The sequence below is a fragment of the Sminthopsis crassicaudata genome, chromosome 2 (genome assembly GCF_048593235.1).
Source record: "Sminthopsis crassicaudata isolate SCR6 chromosome 2, ASM4859323v1, whole genome shotgun sequence".
NCBI classification, from domain to species: Eukaryota; Metazoa; Chordata; class Mammalia; order Dasyuromorphia; family Dasyuridae; genus Sminthopsis; species Sminthopsis crassicaudata.
The window spans coordinates 636581439-636602142 of record NC_133618.1 but is presented as its reverse complement, the minus strand read 5'-3'; the positions used below and the strand labels follow the sequence as shown (position 1 = coordinate 636602142).

At 36.0% G+C, this 20704-nt stretch overlaps 1 protein-coding gene across 2 annotated transcripts in view; it reads right to left on the bottom strand.

The window, feature by feature from the left end:
• Positions 1 to 20704, bottom strand: part of CTNNA3 (catenin alpha 3) — a 2038107-nt gene that overhangs the window by 1549415 nt on the left and 467988 nt on the right. For both annotated transcript variants that reach the window (XM_074296610.1, XM_074296611.1), the window contains exon 7: positions 17956 to 18159. In XM_074296610.1, coding sequence (XP_074152711.1) covers positions 17956 to 18159 — 204 coding nt within the window. The remainder of the gene's footprint in view (positions 1 to 17955; positions 18160 to 20704) is intronic.

Here is a 20704-nt window from a genome sequence, read left to right as displayed (position 1 = left end):
TCCATACAGGGGAAAAAAAAACTGAAGCAGACCAAGATTAAGTGACTTTCACAGGGTCACAAAGCTAGTAAGTATCTGAGGAAGGATTTTACATTCAGGATTTTAAGCCCTGGGATCCATATTAATTATTAGTGGTTGAAATGCTCAAATCTAGAAATCTAGTGATCCTAGGCTGATAAAATAACATAGCTTTATTGTGCCACATAGGACTGCAAAGAACTCACAGAAAAAAAAAAAAAAAAAAAAAAAAAAAACCAGCAGTCCCTGTGCTCAAGGAACTTATAATCTAATGTTGAAATTTCCTTCTCTTCTGATTTGCAACAAATGGGAAAATGAGAAATAATTAGCTATTTCTCCCTGGGTGGTTTGGGATAGAGTCTGGTCCTTTCAGAGGCACCACGGTTTTAGGAATGGCTGTCTCTTTGGGAAATTCTCTATTCAGGCATCATGAAGAATATAAGTGAGTGAGTAAGTTTTAATCAAATTTATTATTTCAAAAATCTAATTAATTAAGTTTGGGGTTTTAAAAAGCTAAGCTGCACCCTGTTATCAAGAAGCTTACAATTTAATTGGAGAATTAAATCGAATACATGTGAAAGTCACAGTATGCTGTTGAATGTTTTAATAATTGGCTCTCTAGGGAGAAAAAATTCTGAAGAAAAATACTACTTTTTGTTTATTATGCATTATTAATATTTTGTCCATCGATTTTTTAAGTCTAATCAACAAAACAATACATCAGGCTCTAACATAACATTTGCTGATTTCTAAGAGCAAATGTCCCCACTGAAAATTTAACAATAGGCTCTACCAAGCCAGTATGAGCTGGTTCCAACACATCCCTGAATATGGACAAGAAACTACAACACAAATAAGAAAATCATCACATACCTAAAACAGATGAGTCAGCTGGTACTCAGAAAGGTTACAAGATTCACTCAAATTTACTTGGCAAATATTTTTCATCGGTTTCCATTATTAATCAGGGTCACAAGTTAATTGTCTTTTTACAGAAAGGAAATTCTAGAATGCACACTTGCTAATAAGTTTCCTTCTAAAGTTGTGGTGATAATTAGGCTGACCATACAACCTGGGAATTGAAAGAGACTTTAAGGGCCACCTAGTCCAATCTCCCCCACACCACAGATCTCCTCTGTAACAGCTCTGACAAATCATCACCTCAACAGGGCTTGAAGAATATTGATAAAAGGGAACTTTCTACCCACCAAGGTGACTCATTTTACTCTCTTCTAAAATTTTATTTATTTTATTTTTAACTTATAGAATAAAAATAAGCATTTCCATAGCATAGTATAATAAAAAAAAATGATTACACATGAAACTACAAATCTATTAAGCACAATTCACTATTCCTTTCAAATACATAATAAGGTTTTCACGTAACATATTTTCCTTCCCTTTTCCTCTCCCCCCTACATCCTAGATATGGCCATTCCATTCTTAGAGGGTTCTAATTATTAGCACCTTCTTCCTTCCATCAATTAAATCTGTACTTTTTAGGATCCCATTATGCAACCCCCTTTGAGTCTCTCTTGCTCCCAAGTCTCCTTCTGTGGCCAAAAAGAAAATATCTTGTCCATTTTCTAAAAAACAATCCTTGAAATACTTGAAGGCCCCTCTTCTACTCCCTTTAATCTTTTCTTCCTTTAGCCAAAAATCCCCAGGTTCATCATCCAAGCCTCCTGGAGCACAGTCTCCCTTCATTTCTCAGTTCACCTTTTTCTGGATGCACTCAAGTGCATCAATATCCTTTCTAAGGTGTGGGACACAGTATTGAATTCAAATGACAGTATCATCCTTCTTGACTTTTGATGTGATTATATAATTATCTTTTTGATTCTGATCAAGGGATTACCATTCCTTAAGTCTCTTTTATCCATTGAGTGAATGAAAAAATTGGTGAGATTTTCTTTATGGTCTCTTCTACCTTTAACTCTTATAACTCTATGAATTAACATTCTTCCTTCCTCCTCTCTTTCCTTTCCAAAAATACTTCCTATTTGCCTATACCATATAAAATATCCATGAAAAATTAAAGGAATGTTGAAAGCTTAGAGACAGTCCCTGTTTTCAGAAAGTTTACAAGGAAAGGTAAAACAAGCTGATGTTAAGCATTTGGGTACTGAAGAAAGCTGGTATAGGCTGAGAAAGATTTGAAAATTAACACTTAATTCTTTATTCCAGAGGTGCCCATGAGGCTGGTAATCAATTTCCTGAAACAATATACAAGGAAAATAAGAGGTAAAGTTGACCTCCAAGCAGACTTTCCATCTATTAAGTTATACACTAAGTTGTAAAAGCCTTGGATGGCAAGTAATTCTGTCATTTCAATATTATGGCACATTTGGATGAGAACTGTCTCTTTTCTCAAGTTGTATATAATTATATAGAAGATTAATCTATAATTTTCCTTATGGATTAAGGAAGCCTTTCTAATCAAGAGAAGTTTCCTCCTTTTATATAAAGTGAAAGACCTTTGGAGAATAGAAAAATCCTAGATGCTAAGGCCTTGAGCTTGGGAAACCATAAGAGCATCTCGTGATTTGTAAAATGGATGTCTTTTAACTGGGAACCTTTTTTTTTCCTTTAGTGTCACTGTTCTTTGAAATAAGGTAAATAAAGTCTCTATCTTATACTCTTGTGAAATCCCAAGCCCAACAATTATATTCAGTGCCAAAATGACAAGATTTAGATTGGTGGAAAAAAGGAAGAAACCCTTTATTTCTAGATTTAGATGACTAGATTTACACTGGTGGAAGGTAATGAAGGAAGTCTTGGAGTCAATACTGAGTACATAATATTCTTGCCAGACAATGATGTCATTCACTTGTTTGGAAAGGACCAGTCTTCATGTTATCTCTCCTTGATGAGACTTAAGGGATTAAGGACAAGGAAAAGGTCAAGCTGACTCCAAAGACATCAGCCTGCGTGACTATGGTGAAAGGTGCCTGAATCAGAAGGAATTGGGAGCCAAGGTGGAGGCATTAGTTAACAGTTAATTTTTATTGTCATGACTCACTCTCTATATTTCATCTACCTCCACAACCCCAGTGTTTAGCACAGTGTCTAGCATACAGCAGTCCCTTAATAAATATTTCCTGACTGGACAATCATAATGTGGAAACTAGAGTTCTTTGGATATCAGCCAAAAATTATGGATTTTATTTTGCAGAGGACTATAAAAGTTATGGGAGTTTGGAGAATAATGAAGCAACATGCTAAAAATTGGTATGCTTAATTCACATATGACCTCAGATATTAACTATATAACCTTGGGTAAGTCACTTCATCCTGTTTGCCTCAGTTTCTCTTCTGGAAAATGAGGAGAAGAAAATGGCATTACTCTAGGATCTTTTCCAAGAAAATACAAAATGGTATCATGGGTAGTTGGACAAGACTGAAGCAACAACAAGGCTTAATGGTAAGAGTACTAGATTTGATGGGATATAAATATGCTGGCAGGCACTATGTTATTTTTGCCTCAAAACCTAGTATAGTGTCAAGGACATAATAGTGTCAAATGACTCATTGATTTGGAGTCAGAGGGTCTTTTCAAATCCAGGCATTCATACTTGTCTTCTATGTGATCCAGTATAAATCACTTCTCTCTCTGAAGCTCATTTTCTCACCTGTGTGTTAATTATCAGTTAATTTTATTGTCATGACTCAGTCTCTATATAAGGTAAGTTTTCTTAACTTGGTGTGAAATAGAAAAAAATATAATGGTATTTAACAAATGCCAAACAGTACAGAAGACATTTACCTTAATACCTTAAAATTGCTACATGGCTGTAAATAATTAACGTTCATCTTATTCAAAACTAGCCATTTTTATAGAAAGAAAATTCATTATTAAAACATCTATGTCAGTAGAGAATACAAGTTGAATTCCAGTTCTGCATATTTTAAAGTTCTCTAATTTGTTTCTTCTTGTTGTTTTTCTCATCACTTGCCTATTTTAATATTCTTCATTTCCATTATAAAAAAGACACATCATTCAGTTTCCTACAATAAATATCTACATATATTCTTACTGGGCTTTAAGCTTTACAAAGCACTTTATCCAAAACAGCCCAAGGAAATAAGTAGCAAAAGTGCTATCATTCTTATTTTACAGATGAACAAATTGAAGTTCATAGGAGTTAAGGGACTTCTCTACTCATATGTGAAGGGAATCCCCATAATAACCTGAAATGTGATCCACAAAGCACTCTTTGGAAACACTGTTATTGGAGGCAGCCCATTTCTCTGTTGGATAGTTCTATTTTTCAGAAGTTTTTGCTGACATAGAGTCTAAATGTGTCCATATTCCTAGTTCTGTCCTCTAGGACTCAAAAAATAGGCCTTTTCTCCATGACTTAATATATACTTGTACATAACCATCCTTTAACAATTCAACAAGCAAAATTTATTATGCGCCCACTATGTGACAGGATCAGTTCTTGGCCTTGGGATATAAAAAAGGCAAAAAGCAAGAAGAATTCAAAATCCTCAGATAGTCCCTCTTCTAAGTGAGCTCACAATCTTAATGAGAGAGACAACATGGAAATCAGTATGTATTAATCAACTACATGCAGGATAAACTCTGTTCTCCTTATTGTCATTTGATGAATGATTAATAAATATCTATTGATTAATTAAATAAATATCTCAAGTTTATTTATGGATTTGAGACCCTTCCTGGTTACCTTTTGCTAGTCCAGGGCACTAGCATTTGTGACCCCTTTCCACTTGAGAAGTTTTTAAACCAACTTGGATAGATAGGTATATAAAATAAGTAAACAAATCAAATACTGATAGTAAATTACATTTTTTGACCCCACATTATTAAGGGACAGGTCAATTCTTCGAGAGCCTCCACATCTGTGGATCATAGCATCTGAAGAAGTTGTGGGGCAGCCTTTGCTGACAGGTGTTGTGGACTGGGAATGAAATAAATTGGAGGCAGAGGGAAGAGGAAAGGGGTCAGACAACACAACAGCCTCTCAGTCAGAGAGGTCAAAGAACAGCAACTGCCTCTCAGTCTTTTTGTATCATCCTCTCACAAGAGGAGATCCATTCTGCAGGTCTGGGTTGTATCTCCAGCAGCCACTGTAAAGTGTCTCCCATGTATTCCAACAGATCCAATGTTTTCCAACACCACATTCAATTAGAAGACCCCATTTGTGGTCATAAACCACAGTTTAATATTCTGGGCCCTAGTCATTCTAGAGACTATCAATATCCTTTCCAAACTATGTACGTTGTTATGGAAGACTGTTAGGTTCTTACTAAGTGCTAATGAGATAATGAGATATTAGGTTCTTACTAAGTGCTAAGTCGGTAATTGACAATTCTCTAGTTCCTGTCTTTCCTGGGGAAGAGCTTGCATGCTTAAGAGGAGCAAGTTCATTGGTTGAAGTAATTCTTCCCAGAAGCCCTTGCATTATCCCACGCCCATTCTCTGGGAGGATAAAGAGGGCAGCTCTGGAGGAAAAAGGGAGTGATTTCTGGACCAGACTTGAGGCTGCTCTCTGCAGGAAGGGAAGTCGGCTCTCTACAGGAAGAAGAATCTGTCCGAGAGATTTGAGTTGACACAGCAGATCTCCTCCCAGAGAGTGATCGGCAGCTTCTAGAGACAACAGCACATTACAGAAGACAAAGCTCAGAAGGCAGTCTAACCAAGGCTGAGTAAAAGGCCCCTCTATAAAAATTAGCATAGAATTCTGGGATCTTGGATTTAAAGCTGGCATAGTCTTTAGATGTCAGTAGACTGCTGAGGAAACTGAGGTCCTGAGAGATTCAATGACTTAGCCAAAGTCTAGCCAAGATTCCCTTTCCACCCACTATGGTCCTTTCTATCAGCCTACTAAAAGAATATATGGGACCAATTAATTATATCACACTGGGCAAAAAATTGAATAACTCTGTCAACTTCCTAAAATGATAAGTAAGTTACAGAGTTGACAATCTGTATTTGTGAAAGGAGTTGCCACAATAGAAAAGACCAAAACAAAGATGATCTGATGAGCTTAAAAGGCCTGTGGTTGGAGTCCAGCGAACTGATGTCTAAAAACCAGGTATGGAGTTTGGAATGAACAGGGGATTTGTTTTACAATTAGGAAAATTCTGAGAGAGAAAGAACATTCCAAAGGCATGAAGAAGCTTGTTTTCTCCAGAGATAATAAAATAGGTTGACGATTGTACATGTTTGTCTGGCAAATGTTAGAAAAAGAAAAAATAAAATTCAAGAGTATCTAAACTATAACAGAATTTGTGAATCCTTTTGCTTTTTCTTTTCAATTCTGTGACTTTCTTGCTACCATGATTCATCATTCTAGCCACTAGCAGCTGCCTGTGTGCCGAATTCCAAAGGCAAAAGCTTTCATTTTCAAATATATCAAAATATACACGGAAGCCTACCGGTGATTATACTTTTAAATAGGGTTTTTAATGGGCCATACATTAAATGGCCTCATTTCATGATGCAGCAGTCATTCCTTAGGGGACAAGGAAAAGGATGCTGCATCAGCTCACCTAGTCAAGTTGTAAGACCGAGAAAAAGATCTCATTTGCATTCCATCCCAAATGTTCTCTGGGAAACTATTTTTGATGGAAAAGAAAACCATTTCCCAAGATATTACCTGGTGATCTCCAAGGGCAAAGACTTTCCCCAAAACTGTAAGCCATACATCAGATCAGCAACGTCTAGCACCTCGCCATTCAACCTCAGCAGATTCATTAACTTAGCCACTCATGGTAGAGCAATATTTCTCAGTAGGTTACACAAATTAACTTTATGTTTTTAACTGGGGATGTCTGACACTGTGAAGAACAAGTCTCAGGACTCGTGGACAAAAGGGGACAGAGATACTCAAACAAATGAAACCCTGACAACTAGACTTTTCCGGAATGATATGATTAAAGAATTTCCAAATGAGACATCTCAGACATCAGCTAGTCCAATTACCATTAGGAGAGGATGCCTGTTTTAGAAGGAAGAAGATTGGACTTAGAGTTAAAAGAAATAGTTCAATTCTATGCTCTTAACACTTAATACTTATATGATTAATGGCAGTCTTCCTGACCCTCCATTTCCTTATCTGCAAAATGGATATAATGGTAGAAGTCAATGTGGTATAATGGAAAAAGAAAGAGTATAAAAGGATGTGAATGAAAATTAACTTTTTCCAGGTCACCTTGCTACTTAAGGAACTCCTGGTATGGAAACTTCCACCACAATTACAGATTGGCAGCTCTCTGTAACTTGTCATCTTATAGGGTTACCTGAGGTTGGCAAATAACTTCTCCTGCCTAGGACTTAGGCTGCCTCTCTCTAAGCCCCTTCTGATTCTATAGCTACTTGCATTATGTACCTCACAATGCTATTGTGAAGAAAGAGCTTTATAAGCCTAAAAGTTCTATGTAAGAAAAAACATGTAAATTAAGGAAAGTGGGCCATTTCCTAGTTGATGAGCATGCTCTCAATTTCTAATTTTTTTGCCACCACAAAAGGAGCTTCTATAAACATGTGTATGTGTATATACCTATATCTATCTATATATGTATAGAAATATATGTATATGTATCTATGCACACATATATATGTATGTGTGTATATATATGTATATATGTATGTATGTAGATAGATAGATAGATAGATAGATAGATAGATAGATAGATAGATAGATATATGTATAGTCTTTTTCCTTTTTCTTTTATCTCTTTGGATACTGACATAGTGGTGGTATTGGTCACCCAAAGTTGGTAGACACAATTTTACAGCTCTTTGGGCATCTTTCCAAATTGTTCTCCAAGATGGTTGGACCAGTTTACAATTGCACCAACAGTACATTGGTATGCTAATTTTCCCTCATTCCCTCCAGTATTTAGCATTTCTGATAACTATGAGAGAGAGAGCACCCAGAGTTGTTTTAATTTGCATTTCTCTAATCACTATTGATTTAAATCATTTATAAAGCTTTGAATTCTTTTGAAAATTGCCTATTTCTATCCTTTAACAATTTATCAATTAGAGAATGACTCCTAGGTTTATAAATTTGACTCCATTTCCTAGATATTTGAGAAATGAGGCCATTAGCAGAGAAATTTACCCTTAAATTTTTCAATATTACTTCAAAGTTTGTGATATCTTTTAGCATAATATGGTTTCCCTGATTATCTTTTTTTTTAAATTAAGTTTATTTTTGCTTTTGCTTTGTCTGAGATCAGGATTGTCACTCCTGCCTTCTTTACTTTAGCTGAAAGTTTGTAGATTATGCTCCAGCCCTTTATTTTACCTCTGTGTATGCCTTTCTGTTTCAAGTATTTCTTGTAAACAACATACTGTTGCATTCTAATTTCTAATCCATCCTGGTATCTGGGTATCTGCTTCCATTTTCTTGTTGAGTTCATCCCATTCACAATAACATTTATGACTGGTAACTGTATTTCCTTCCAACCCATTTTCTCCTGTTTATCTTCTCTCTCTCCTGCCCCTTCTCAAAAGTCTGTTTCCCTTCTGACTATTGCATCTCTTCATCCATTCCTCTTTTTTTATTTTTTCTTCACATAGCTTATCCCTGTCCAATCTTATTTCCCTATTGGCTAAGATAGATTTCTATACTCAATTAACCATGGATACACACACACACACACACACACACACACACACACGTGTGTGTGTGTGTGTGTGTGTGTGTGTGTGTGTGTGTGTGTGTGTATTATTCTCTTTTGAAACCAATCCCTACAATAATGGTGTTCAATTATTGCCTACAACTGCCTCCATTGTACCTTCCACTATAAAAGCTCTGCTTTGAATAAATATTTTATGAGAAAAATTTCCCTATTCTACTCTTCCTTCCCTTTTGCCCTCTCTTCCACATCCCAGTTTTTTAGGTCATCCCAACAAAATTAACTCAAACTCATATTCTCTCTCTATGTAGACTCCTAAATACCTCAAGAACGATAAAGTTCTTAGGAGTTACATGTATTGTCTTTCCTCATAGGAGTGTAAATAATTTGATTTTATTGAGTCCCTTATGATTATTCCTTCATATTTACCTTTTTTACGCTCTTCTTGAGTTTTGTGTTTGAATGTCAAATTTCCTATTTAACTTTAGTCTTTTCATCAGGAAAGCTTGAAAGTCTTCTATTTCACTAAGTATCTTTTTTCCTCCAAAAGATTATACTCAGGTTTGCTGAGTACATTATTCTTGGTTGTAATGCTACCTTTTTTGCCTTCCAGAATATTGCATTCCAAGCTCTCTACTCTCCACTGCTTTAACATAAAAGCTGCTAAATCTTGTGTGATCCTGACTTGTGGCTCCACAATATTTGAATGGTTTCTTTCTGGTTGCTTAAAGTATTTTCTCCTTGATCTGGGACCTCTGGGATTTGGCTATAATATTCCTGGAAGTTTTCATTTGGGGAAGTCTTTTAGAAAGTGATCATTGAATTCTTTTCATTTCTATTTCATCCCCTATATCTAAGGTAACAGGGCAATTTTCTTTTATGATTTCTTGAAATGTGATATCTAGCCTCTTTTTTATCTTGGCTTTCAGATAGTCCAATAAATTTAAAATTACTTCTTCTTGATGTATCTTCTAGATGAATTGTTTTTCCAGTGAGATATGTTTCCCCTTTCTTCTATTTTTTCATTCTTTTTATCTTGTTTGTGTGTGTGTGCGTGTGTGTGTGTGTGTGTGCGTGTGTGTGTGTGTGTGTGTGTGTGTGTGTGTGTGTGTGTGTGTAGGATTAATTAGCTTCCAATTACCCAATTCTAATTTTTGAGGAATTATTTTCTTCAATGAGATTTTATACAACTTTTCTCATTTGGACAAAATGTTATTAAGGATTTATTTATTTCATTTTTGTACCCTTTTTTTAAACCAACCTGGCAGTTGTCTTTCCATAATTTTCTTCCTTGGCTCTCATTTCTGCTTTTCATTTCTTGATTTAATATTTCCTCTCCCAATGTTATTTGATTTTGAAAATCATTTGAACTCTTCCAAGAATTGTTTTTGGACTTTTGTCCAATCCTTTTTTTTTTCTTTAATGCTTTGATTATTGCTGTTTTGATTTCATTGTCTTTTTTCTGAGTTTGTGTCTTCATTTACCCTGTCACCATACTAGATTTTTCTGGCCAGGCTATATTTTTGCTTTTGTTTGCTCATTTTTCTACTCTTTTGCTTGATTTTAAACTCCATGTTTTCTTTCCATTTGGGGGAAGGGGAACACTATTCCAAGCTTCAGATTTTTTCTCACTGCTTTTTTTCAGTGGGGAAATTGGAAATTTTTGGTATTTACAAGGATATATGAGCTAAATATAGCCATTATTTTTCTGATCTATTCTCTGACCTTTACTCAGAAAGGTAAGTTTAGAGTTGAAATCAGTACCTTTTCTCAGGTACTTGAGATCAAAAGTGCCACTGCTGCTCAGGGTATCTCTTCCCTCTTAACTGAAAATGTTCCTCTCCACCCTTTAACTGTGATTCAAAAATTTCTGGGCAATGAAATTGTCAAACAATATCTGTTCCCATGTTCAACACTAGCACAGGTATCCCGCGTAATATTTTTTTCTGACCAGTTGCCATACCCCTTTATCAGTTTTTATTTGAGAGCTCCCAAAGTTGCTTCTTCTATTTCACTACCCAGTCCCACCACTGGCATTGTATCCATGTGGGCTATGGGCCATCCTCTAGCTCATGTCGTAGATCTCTTCCTTTACCCTCCTAAATTACCTGACTTTTTGTTGGCTCTGCCATTCCAGAATTAAATTTGAGCCAATATTTTAAAGTTATTTAGAGTGAAGTATTGGGAGAGCTGATCTGAGTGGTTATTCCACTATTTTTGTTCTGCCTTCAGAAGTCCTTAAAGATTTCCTAATCTCAGTTTTCACATCTATAAAATGGGGATAATGATAACACGTTATTTCATAGGGTTATTATGAGTATGAAATAAAATAAAAAGGCAAACATTAAAATACAATATAAATTCTAGATATTAATCAATATGAGCTATTCTTATTTGTGAGATAGTATAGCACAATGATTAGAGGGTTGATCACTTAGCCCTGATTGACTGACAAATCACAGATATGTGCAAATTATTTAACCTCTCAATGTGCTAAAACTATGAGACACAGACAAGGTGATGGTCTTCATTGGTAGGTGAAGATTCCGTACTAGGAGTTTTTTCTACTGATGAAATTGAGCGCATATGCATGGTAACTTTTTAGAACCTGGACTTTAGAAATGATTTGTTTAAAGACACATTTCAATTTAGTGGAGAAGTCTTAGAAAAAGGAAAATTAATCATAACTTTCAGACTTTCAGACCAATAATCTTGACTGTAATTCAATAAAAATCAACTTCTCGATTTACATGAGTTTACTTGGTAATCCTTGGGTTTTAGCAAACAACAAACAAGAAAAAACAACCAACTTTGTGAGTTTTCTCTCAATTTATTCATTTGTTGGTTTTCCTGATTTTGTTTTATATGAATGTAGTGCCTGAGATTTTAAATATAAAATGATAAAATTCAAAAAGCATTTATATGCTTTCTATATAGATAGCTCTGAGGATAGAAGAGGAAAAAAAAACTGTGTCTGAACTAATAAGAGTATATTCTACTGGGGGATTTTGTTTTGGAATTTGACCAGATGTGTGATTTCATCAGTGAGAGGAATTCCCAGTGTAGAGACTCCCTCCACCAACATAGATTAGCAACTCATCATACAATTTACAATCATCTGAGTTGCCTGAGTCAACTAATTGCAAACTTGAGTAGCTTCCAAACTTCATGTGAAACTGCCATCTCCAAAATTACCAATGCTCTCTAATTGCCAAACCTAATGGCCTTTCCTAAATATTCATCTTTCTTGACCTGTCTAGGCAGCTTTTGACACTATTGATCACCTCTTCCTGCATGCTCTCTCTTCTCTAATTTTTAATGATATTGCTCTCTGCTAGTTCTCACCTTGGAGGCAGATTCAGATTTTTTTTTTCTTCTAACACACACACTGGCTGATCTAGAGTTCACTGCACATTCACAAGTTGTATTCGCAGGATCTTAAGCTATGTCATACCTATTAATAGTGAGTGTCCCTTATGAGCATCACGGGATCCATTTATTTTCCGCTTTTATTATTGCACATGGTGGCTTTTATTGCTTCCAAACAAATAATTCCAAGGTATAAATATTGCTGCTGCTCACTCACTTTTTAGTTGTATTTTACTCTTTTAGATTCCCATTTGGGAATTTTTTGGCAGAAACACGGGTGGGATTTACCACTTCTTCTCAAGTTCATTTTGTAGGTGAAAAAATTGAGGCAAATTGAGTTAAGTGACTTGTCCAAGGTCATAAAATTAGTAACTACATTTGCATTCAGGAAGATGAGTCTTCTTGACTCCAGATTCAACACTCTATATCCACTGTGCCATCATATGCCATATAAATAATATATACACATACACATGGATTACTAGGAATTATTTATATAGACATAAAAAGATCTCTCTCTCTCTCTCTCTCTCTCTCTCTCTCTCTCTCTCTCTCTCTCTCTCTCTCTCTCTCTTTGGGTATATATACATATGAATATAATCTCCCTAGCCCCTAAACTTTCTGTCTTTCAACTTCCTCATGACCATCAACAAAACTCAGACTGGTATAGTCATCCAGTTACCCTGATCTACACCTTGCTGTCACCTATAACTCCTCACTCTTACTGACTCCACATATACAATTCACTGTCAAATCTTGTTTCAGCTTCACAACATCCCTTATATATGTCCCTTCCTCTCCACTTACATAGGCATTAGACTAGTTCTTTCCTCATCTCTCATATGGATTATTACAATAACTTCCTATTCATTTTTTCTGCCTCACCATTTTTCTCAATCAAATACATCCTCCAATCAGATGCAAAGTGATTTTATTAAAGGTCTAAACATGTTACATGGCTACTTAATAAGTTTCAGTGCCTCTATATTTCCTCCAGGATGGAATATACAACCTCCTTTGTATATTTAAAATCTTTCCCAAACTTCCCTTCCCTACCTACCTATCTTAGAAGCCTCCTTCCTTCTTACTCCCCTCCATGAATTTTACAAACCAATGAGAGTGACACTTTCCTGCAAGGTGACTGTCCATCTCCCATCTCATTGACTGGATCCATATTGTTCTAATGTCTGGAATATTTTCCCTCTTCATCTCTTCCTGGCTTCTTTTTTCAGCTCAAATTCCATCTCCTGCAGGAAGCCTGGCCCAAGCCCTACCTCCAACTCCAGTTGTTAGTCAGATCAACAGGCATTTATTTAATGCTTACCATGTTCCAGGAACTGTGTCAAGTGCTGTCCCTTCTGAGATCACCTTTACTCTATTCAAGGTAAACATCATATGTATGTGGTTATTAACATTTTGTCTACACCATTAAAACAGAAGAGTGTAGTTTCACTTTTGTGTTTCTATATCCAGTGCTTAGCACAATGTCTACTACATAGGAAGAGCCTAATAAATGCTTTGTGATGGTTGGTTACTACCAATAAAATCTAAATCAAGTAGTTTCTTTTCAAATATTCCCAATTTAACAAAATCTAAATCAAGTAGTCTTTCTTCATATATTCCCAATTTAACCAACTCCAAAAAAATGTAAGATAAAATCTAAACTTTTCAGTTTCATCCCTAAGGTGCTCCTCAATGTGTCTGACCTACCTTTCCAACTTCGTTTCATAATGTTGCTCTTCCTAGGTTATATGTTGTAGCTACCTGGGATACTGGCTGTTTCTTGAACCCAACATAATCTGAACTCTTAGGCTCTCTGAGCTAAAATGGATCCCAAAAGCAATCTCTTCCTATTTACAGATGAGGATAGTGAGACATAGAGCACATAAGTGTCTTTTCCAGAAACACACTGCTAGTGTCTGAGGCAGCTGATGAACCAAAGTAGAAGGTCCTGCCCACCATTATCATGGCAAGTGGCTCATGTTTCATTTCCAAGTCATGAAATTTCTCTCTTCTTTTGGGGTCACAGTCTTCAGGAAGGCTTCCCTGTTCCCCTCCATTTTAAGCTTTCTCTCCTTTTTAAACTTTCTCTCACCTTGTTTTAATCTCTTCTCACTCTATGTTCCCTTACATTTATCTATGCAATGCTGTATCCCTCCACCCAATAAAATGGAAGCTCAAGGGTAGTAACTTGTTTCTGTTCTCAATCTCCACACAAACATGCACAAATACAAATTCATTATGGAACAAATGAATAGAGCTGATTAATTATTATGAGGCATTGAGGTAGCACTGTGTATGGAAGGCTAGATTTGGAGAAGTGAATTCCTGAGTTCAAATATGGCCTCAGACACTTACTAGCTGTGCGGCTCTGGGCAAGTCACTTAAGCTCTGTCTGCTTCAGCTTCTTCATGTCTAAAGTAGGGATAATAATAGCACTAACCTCCTAGGTTTGCTATGAGAATCAAATGAGAGATTTGTAAATCTAAAAGATAAATGTTATTATTGTTACCACCAACACCAACACCACTATTACTACTAGTACTACTACTAACAATACTATTACTATAACTACCTTCTCCTTCTTCTTCTCCTCCTCTCTTCTTCCTTCTCTTCCTTTCTTCTTCCTTCTCTACTCCTCCTCCTCTTCTTCCTTCTCCTGCTCCTCCTCTTCTTTTTCCTCCTCCTCCTTCTTCTACTACTACTATTACTACTACTACCACCACCACCATTACTATTGCTTTCATCAATATTTTCAGTAAGCTTTTGATTCCTTTCCAGATTTTTAAAAATCATCTTTTAAGGAATTGGGGAAATTATAGAGGAATTATATATAAATTATAGAGTTCATTGTATAGAAAACTTCCATAGGAGGAAGCTCCTTCACCCAAAGAAGGATAGAACATTTGCTGCAATTTATAGGTTTAGAAAACCATTCAAAGCGCTGAGAGAATAGGGAAGCATCCAGAATCATACAGCTTTTGTGTGTGTGTGTGTGTGTGTGTGTGTGTGTGTGTGTGTGTGTGTGTGTGTGTGAAAAGCAGGATTTGAATTCAGGTCTTTCTGGTTCCCCAGCTGACTCTCTAATAATAAAATTAATATTCCTAACTGACATTTCTTTTGAGCTTTAGGTTCTGCAAACTACTTGAACTTCATTATCCAACCTGACTTTGGTGTGCTCCAAAGCAACAAATGAGTGCAAGCCTGCCTTTGCCATTGTGGCATTGGCCAAGTAACCTAGCTTCATAGGGCCTTGGCTTTGTATGCCATGGCCACTGAGGTTCAGTCCGGCTATCAATCTCTGCCCCTCTAATGGTTCTGGAGCATTCTCTATCCATCCTCATTCATTCCTAGTCTGGAACTTGGACTGCCCAAGGCTCCAGCCTGATCCAGTTAGTATTCCTTGGAGTCTGCCCTCACCACTGTGATGATCCAAAGAGCAGAGGAGATAGGGCAGCTGCCTGCCTGCCTCCCCCTTACAGAATGAAAACTTGGGTTTTAAAGGAAAGCAATCATCCCAACAGTCGGAGCTGATTCTTTCTTCCACAGCTGCTCTGTTTTATAAAAAGCCAGCCACAAGGTGAAATGGGCAATCGATACTTTTAAGGGGACTCTAAAATTAGGAGAGTGTTTTTTCTCTTAACTGAAACCAGATTATCATCAGAAATCGCAGTCATCTCATCATTGCCACACACCCAACAAAGCATCCATCTTCTCTCCCCAGTGGGTCACAGGCTTCTGTAGTCAGAGTGCTGTCAGGCCAATGCTCTCCTCCCCTATTTCTTTTCTACTCCCCCACTATTATTCTAAAGAGCTACCAGAAAAGAATGGAGCATTTGAAACTACAAGACACTCGGTGAGCATTTGCCTGAGCTACTGTGCCACAGAAGTTCTATAATCATCCAGTGAATCAAACACAAAGAAATCACACTGGAAAGAACCTGAGTGTTATTGAAAAGAGCCTGGGCTCAGCAATTCAGAGCTAGAAATGATGGAGTCCCTTTTCTGGTCAGAAAAAGAAAATGAATCTAAGATATAGGCTTAGAACCACAAGGAAACTCAGAAATTTTCCAGTCCAACCATCTCAATTGGCAAAAGAAAAAGCTGAAGTTCAGAAAGATAAAGGCTTAGAATTGCAAGGGACCTTCAAAGTCATCCAGGTCAACACCTTCAAACAACAAGAGTCAGTGAATGAGATTTAGGGGATTATTCAATCCAACTCCTTCAACTGGGATAAATGGAAAATGAACCCCAAAGTAGAATAATCATGATATTATTCTATGGTCACACAGTCTGGAAGTGACAGATATCCAGTACAAACCTGGTTAACTACATTAAAGGTGATCATAACATAAATTGGGGAAACAAGACAGAAACCATACTCAACCATAGCAACCATTAAGCCAAGCATTTAAGCTTTTGATGATGATGATGGTGTCAATGAAGCCCATTCATTGACCAAGTGTCATTTTCCTTATCTATAAAATCAAGAGTTAGGCTAGATAAAATTTATGATTGTACCATGTATTACCCTTGCATTGCTCTCAGATCTCTCCCCCTCTCTCTGTCTACCCAGGATCTACCCTTGTTAAGTTCAAATATAGAGTTGAAACTTTAAAAAATTATTTAAACAAAAAAGAATGGCACAGGTATCAGAACCAAGCCATCTCTTTAAGGTGAAGGCTAAGGTGAATGTTGGAATAGTATTGTAATATAAACTGTATAATTTAGAATCAAAGACCCCCCACATTTTAACCTCGATTTGGATTTTTCCAAACAAAGATATCTTTTGTTCACAGATATTTTCTAGTGCATACTGGGACATGGTTTTGTATCCAAGTTATCCAAAATGGAACACTTTATTCACATAAAGATTTTCTCTAGATATTATGAATGAGTCAAGAAACCGAAAACATGCATAGCATCTCTGCCAATACAAAGGCAGATGGAAATATAAAACAGAACATATTATCATAGTTCACATTCATATTTTTTACCCCTAAGGTTGGAAAAAACCTATCAGAGATGCCTGTAAAATCTTTGTCACACTCTCCATAAACACACAAAGACACCATATAAATATATATGATTTGTGGGTACAGATAAAAACATTAAAATGAAAATTTCTTCTCATAGTAACTCATTAATGACCTTGACAGACCTTCAACCAAAAGGAGCATCTTTGATAGAAATGTTTTTAGTTTTAGAACTAGAAAGACAGATGTGGAATATCTCCTCTCTATGAATGACATATATTTGCCACTTTATCTATTTATTTGTTGGCCAAGAGACTCCTGATCAAGGGCCAGACTAATCATATGTTAATATCATAGAAATCTGTCATATATCATATATAGTTTCAAAGAACTACCAATTAATATTAGCATATTTCAACCATTCGTATAAGCACATCTGCTGAACTAATCTATAATTTCACACCTGAAAAGTCACATCATTTCTAGCTAATATGTCTCAGCCCATACCCTGATAATTACCAAATCATGCAGATGACACATGCCTGGGATAAAACTTTCATTTCACTCAGTCTTTGCCTTCTGTGGAACTTCAAGATCAAATGTCCTCAAATACTTTTCATTCATATCACAATATTCATTGAAGATCTGAGTGAAGATTCAGTAATTCCATAGACCTTGACATCAAAATGCCAACAACTCTGCCCACTGGGCAGTTTTGTCCACTCCTAAGTGCGACCACAGAGAAAGTTCCATAGTATGTCAGCTATGTAATATACTATGGTACATCATAAAATTAGTTAAAAACCATCAATGGCTATCACACAAACTGGATCATGTATAATTTGTCATAGCATGAGGGGAAGAGAGAGAGAGAGAGAGAGAGAGAGAGAGAGAGAGAGAGAGAGAGAGAGAGAGAGAGTGAGAGTGTGAGAGTCTTTAGAGAAAACCTGAAAATAATAAGGAAATAGGTACTTACATTGTCCATGTATTCTGAGAGCAAGTCCTGGAGAGCTTGTCGGATAGAGTTACACTCAGTGATGATACGTTCCCGGTGGAAGTCCCGAGTGCAGGAAGAATCAGCTAACAAAGCTGCCCCACTGATGATGGCCTCTAAGCGCTTCTCAAGTGAGGGACGGATTTTCTCATCACTCACTGTCAGTGGATCCAAAATTACTAAATTCTAAAAGAGGAGAAAAATTTAGATGAGTTAGAATGTTACAGCCATTTTATAATTTTCTTTTTCAAGAAGGTAACATGTTTTGATATGGATCTTTCAAATACAAGAAAATAGCAAGTCTTAGAACACCCTAGCTCTCCTGAAGGCTTATTTCAAGTATTATCTCTTACAAAAGGTCTTTTCTGATTCCATCATTTGCTAGTGTCTTCTGAAATCACTTAGTATCTGTACTCATTAATCTGTACACAGCTATCATTATATTCTTAGTTAGACATAATCTCAGAGGTAGAGGACTATGAATATGGAACACTGAAAATGATGTCAAACTTTCTCAATATGTCGACTTGTTTTGCTGATTTGGGTGATTATTTAATTCATTTAATTATTTCTTTATTAGTTGATTAGTAGAAGCGCTGGTTTTCTGTGAAAGGGAGAAAACAAGAATACATTAGGAAATGAAGGTGATGTAAAAGACAAAAGCTAGGGACAGTAACTAGATTTGTGGCTTCCTTGTTCTAGAGAAGAATCAAATCAAAATCCCAGATCCCTTCAGGTAGATATCTTCCCTTTAACTTAATATCTTAAAGAGTTGGCTGGAGCAATGAGATGTCAATCAGTCAATATATAGCAAGACTGAGGAATAAGCAATGGACAAAATTATAATTGCCTCACAAACATACAATAACAAGAGATTTAAATCAAGGAAAGCAGAAAATTGCGAGGATGATGCTCCCTACTCTTGTGGGGGAGACTCAAGAAGACATGAAAAAGGATTGTATGGTATATGGAGATAAGAACCAGTTTTACTCTTCCCTCCTGAAGGAATCTCAACATCAATTAGATCCCAGATTCATCAGAGTATCAATTTTGTAGCTCTAAGGGCTTAAAAATATCATATAATTATTAAAAATAAAAATGACAAGGAGACATGGTTTCATTACCTCAAGAACACTCTGGTGAATAGCAAACGCATATATATCAGTATATATATATATATATATATATATATATATATATATATATATATATATATATATATATATATATATATATATATATATATATATATATATATAATTTACTTTTGAGGGGGTTGGATGAGATCTTCAGAGATCATTTAGTTCAAACCCTTCATTTTATAAGGTATGAGAGGGAGAAGAAGAGAGCAGGAAAGAACTATTTTTATATGTAGTACTTTATATACAACAACACATAGACATTTGGGACACCCTGCATCTCATTTAGCTTCATAACAATCTTGTGATTCTATAGATGACAGACTAAAAACCCTGAGATTTTATGTGACTTTTCAAAGGTCAACAACAAGATGCCAAATTGAGATTTGGACCCAAGTTTTCCAATTGCAAATCTGGGCCTTGTTCCTGAGATTAAAAATATTCTATAATTAACTGGATTTTTTTTTCATTAATAGGATTATCAGTTACAGAAGGAAGAGCCAGAGGGAATTTTAGAAGTTAATCCATTTTACTGCTGAAGAAACTGAGGTTCCCAGCATTCAAGTGGCCTGATGTCATAAAGCTAGGAAATTACAAAACTGAGATTTGAGCCAGTTTCTCTGATTCAGACTTGAAACTCTTTCTATTTTGCCATGTCATTTTCCTTTCCTGCTTTTCATTCCCCAGTTCTATTTCCCTTCTTTTTAATATATCTCTCCATTTGGACCCCTGCACATTAATAGACTGAAGAGATAGATTAAGAAACTAGTTGATAAGATTTCCTTGGGAGAGAGGAGGTAGTTGGAAAACAACCCCTTTCATTTGTGCATTCATCTTTTATCTATTTATTTATATTCTGTTAAAATAAAATAAAATATTAAAATAAAAAAATTATATTAAAATAAAATAAAAATATTCTATTTAAATTCTTGAGGGTTGAGAGTAAATAGGAAGTCAGACCAAAAGTCAGTCAGCAATAGACGGGCAAAGAGTTTTAAAGTACTGCACCTATGGGACAGATGTTATTCACTCATTTGTTTTTAAACCCACCCCTTTGTTCCATCTGCCCCTTGCTCCTTGATGGTTTCTGTCAGTACAAACTCTCCACTTCAGTGCTTAGCAGCAAAAATTAAGCCCATTAAAATCACTGAAAATGGCCCTCCAATGCAATTTTGCCATTAAGAAGGGGTTCCAAGAGACAATCAAACTGTTCCATTACTGCTCAAATATAATTAGAAGATGTAATATGGAAATGAAAACTTTTCTGTTTCCATATTATGGGCAAGATCATGCCAGTTCACCAAGTTCCAAATGTCTTACTGTTGAAGTTAGTGTAAAAAAGAAACTAGAACAACTCTGTTCCTTTCCATCTTTAGAAATAATCATTTACCAGAGACCCCCAAGGCCTTCCTGGGCCAGCAGAGGCCATCTAGGGTTAGATAATGAATACTGGCTTTGGACTAGATTACATAAATTTCCATCCTAGTCTCTATGTGATAATTGTCTCTGTGACCTTATCCCACAATGGGGTGAGAGGAAGTAGGAACTAATATCAGGATTTATTAACCCTGATTTTTAATTTTATTTAAATT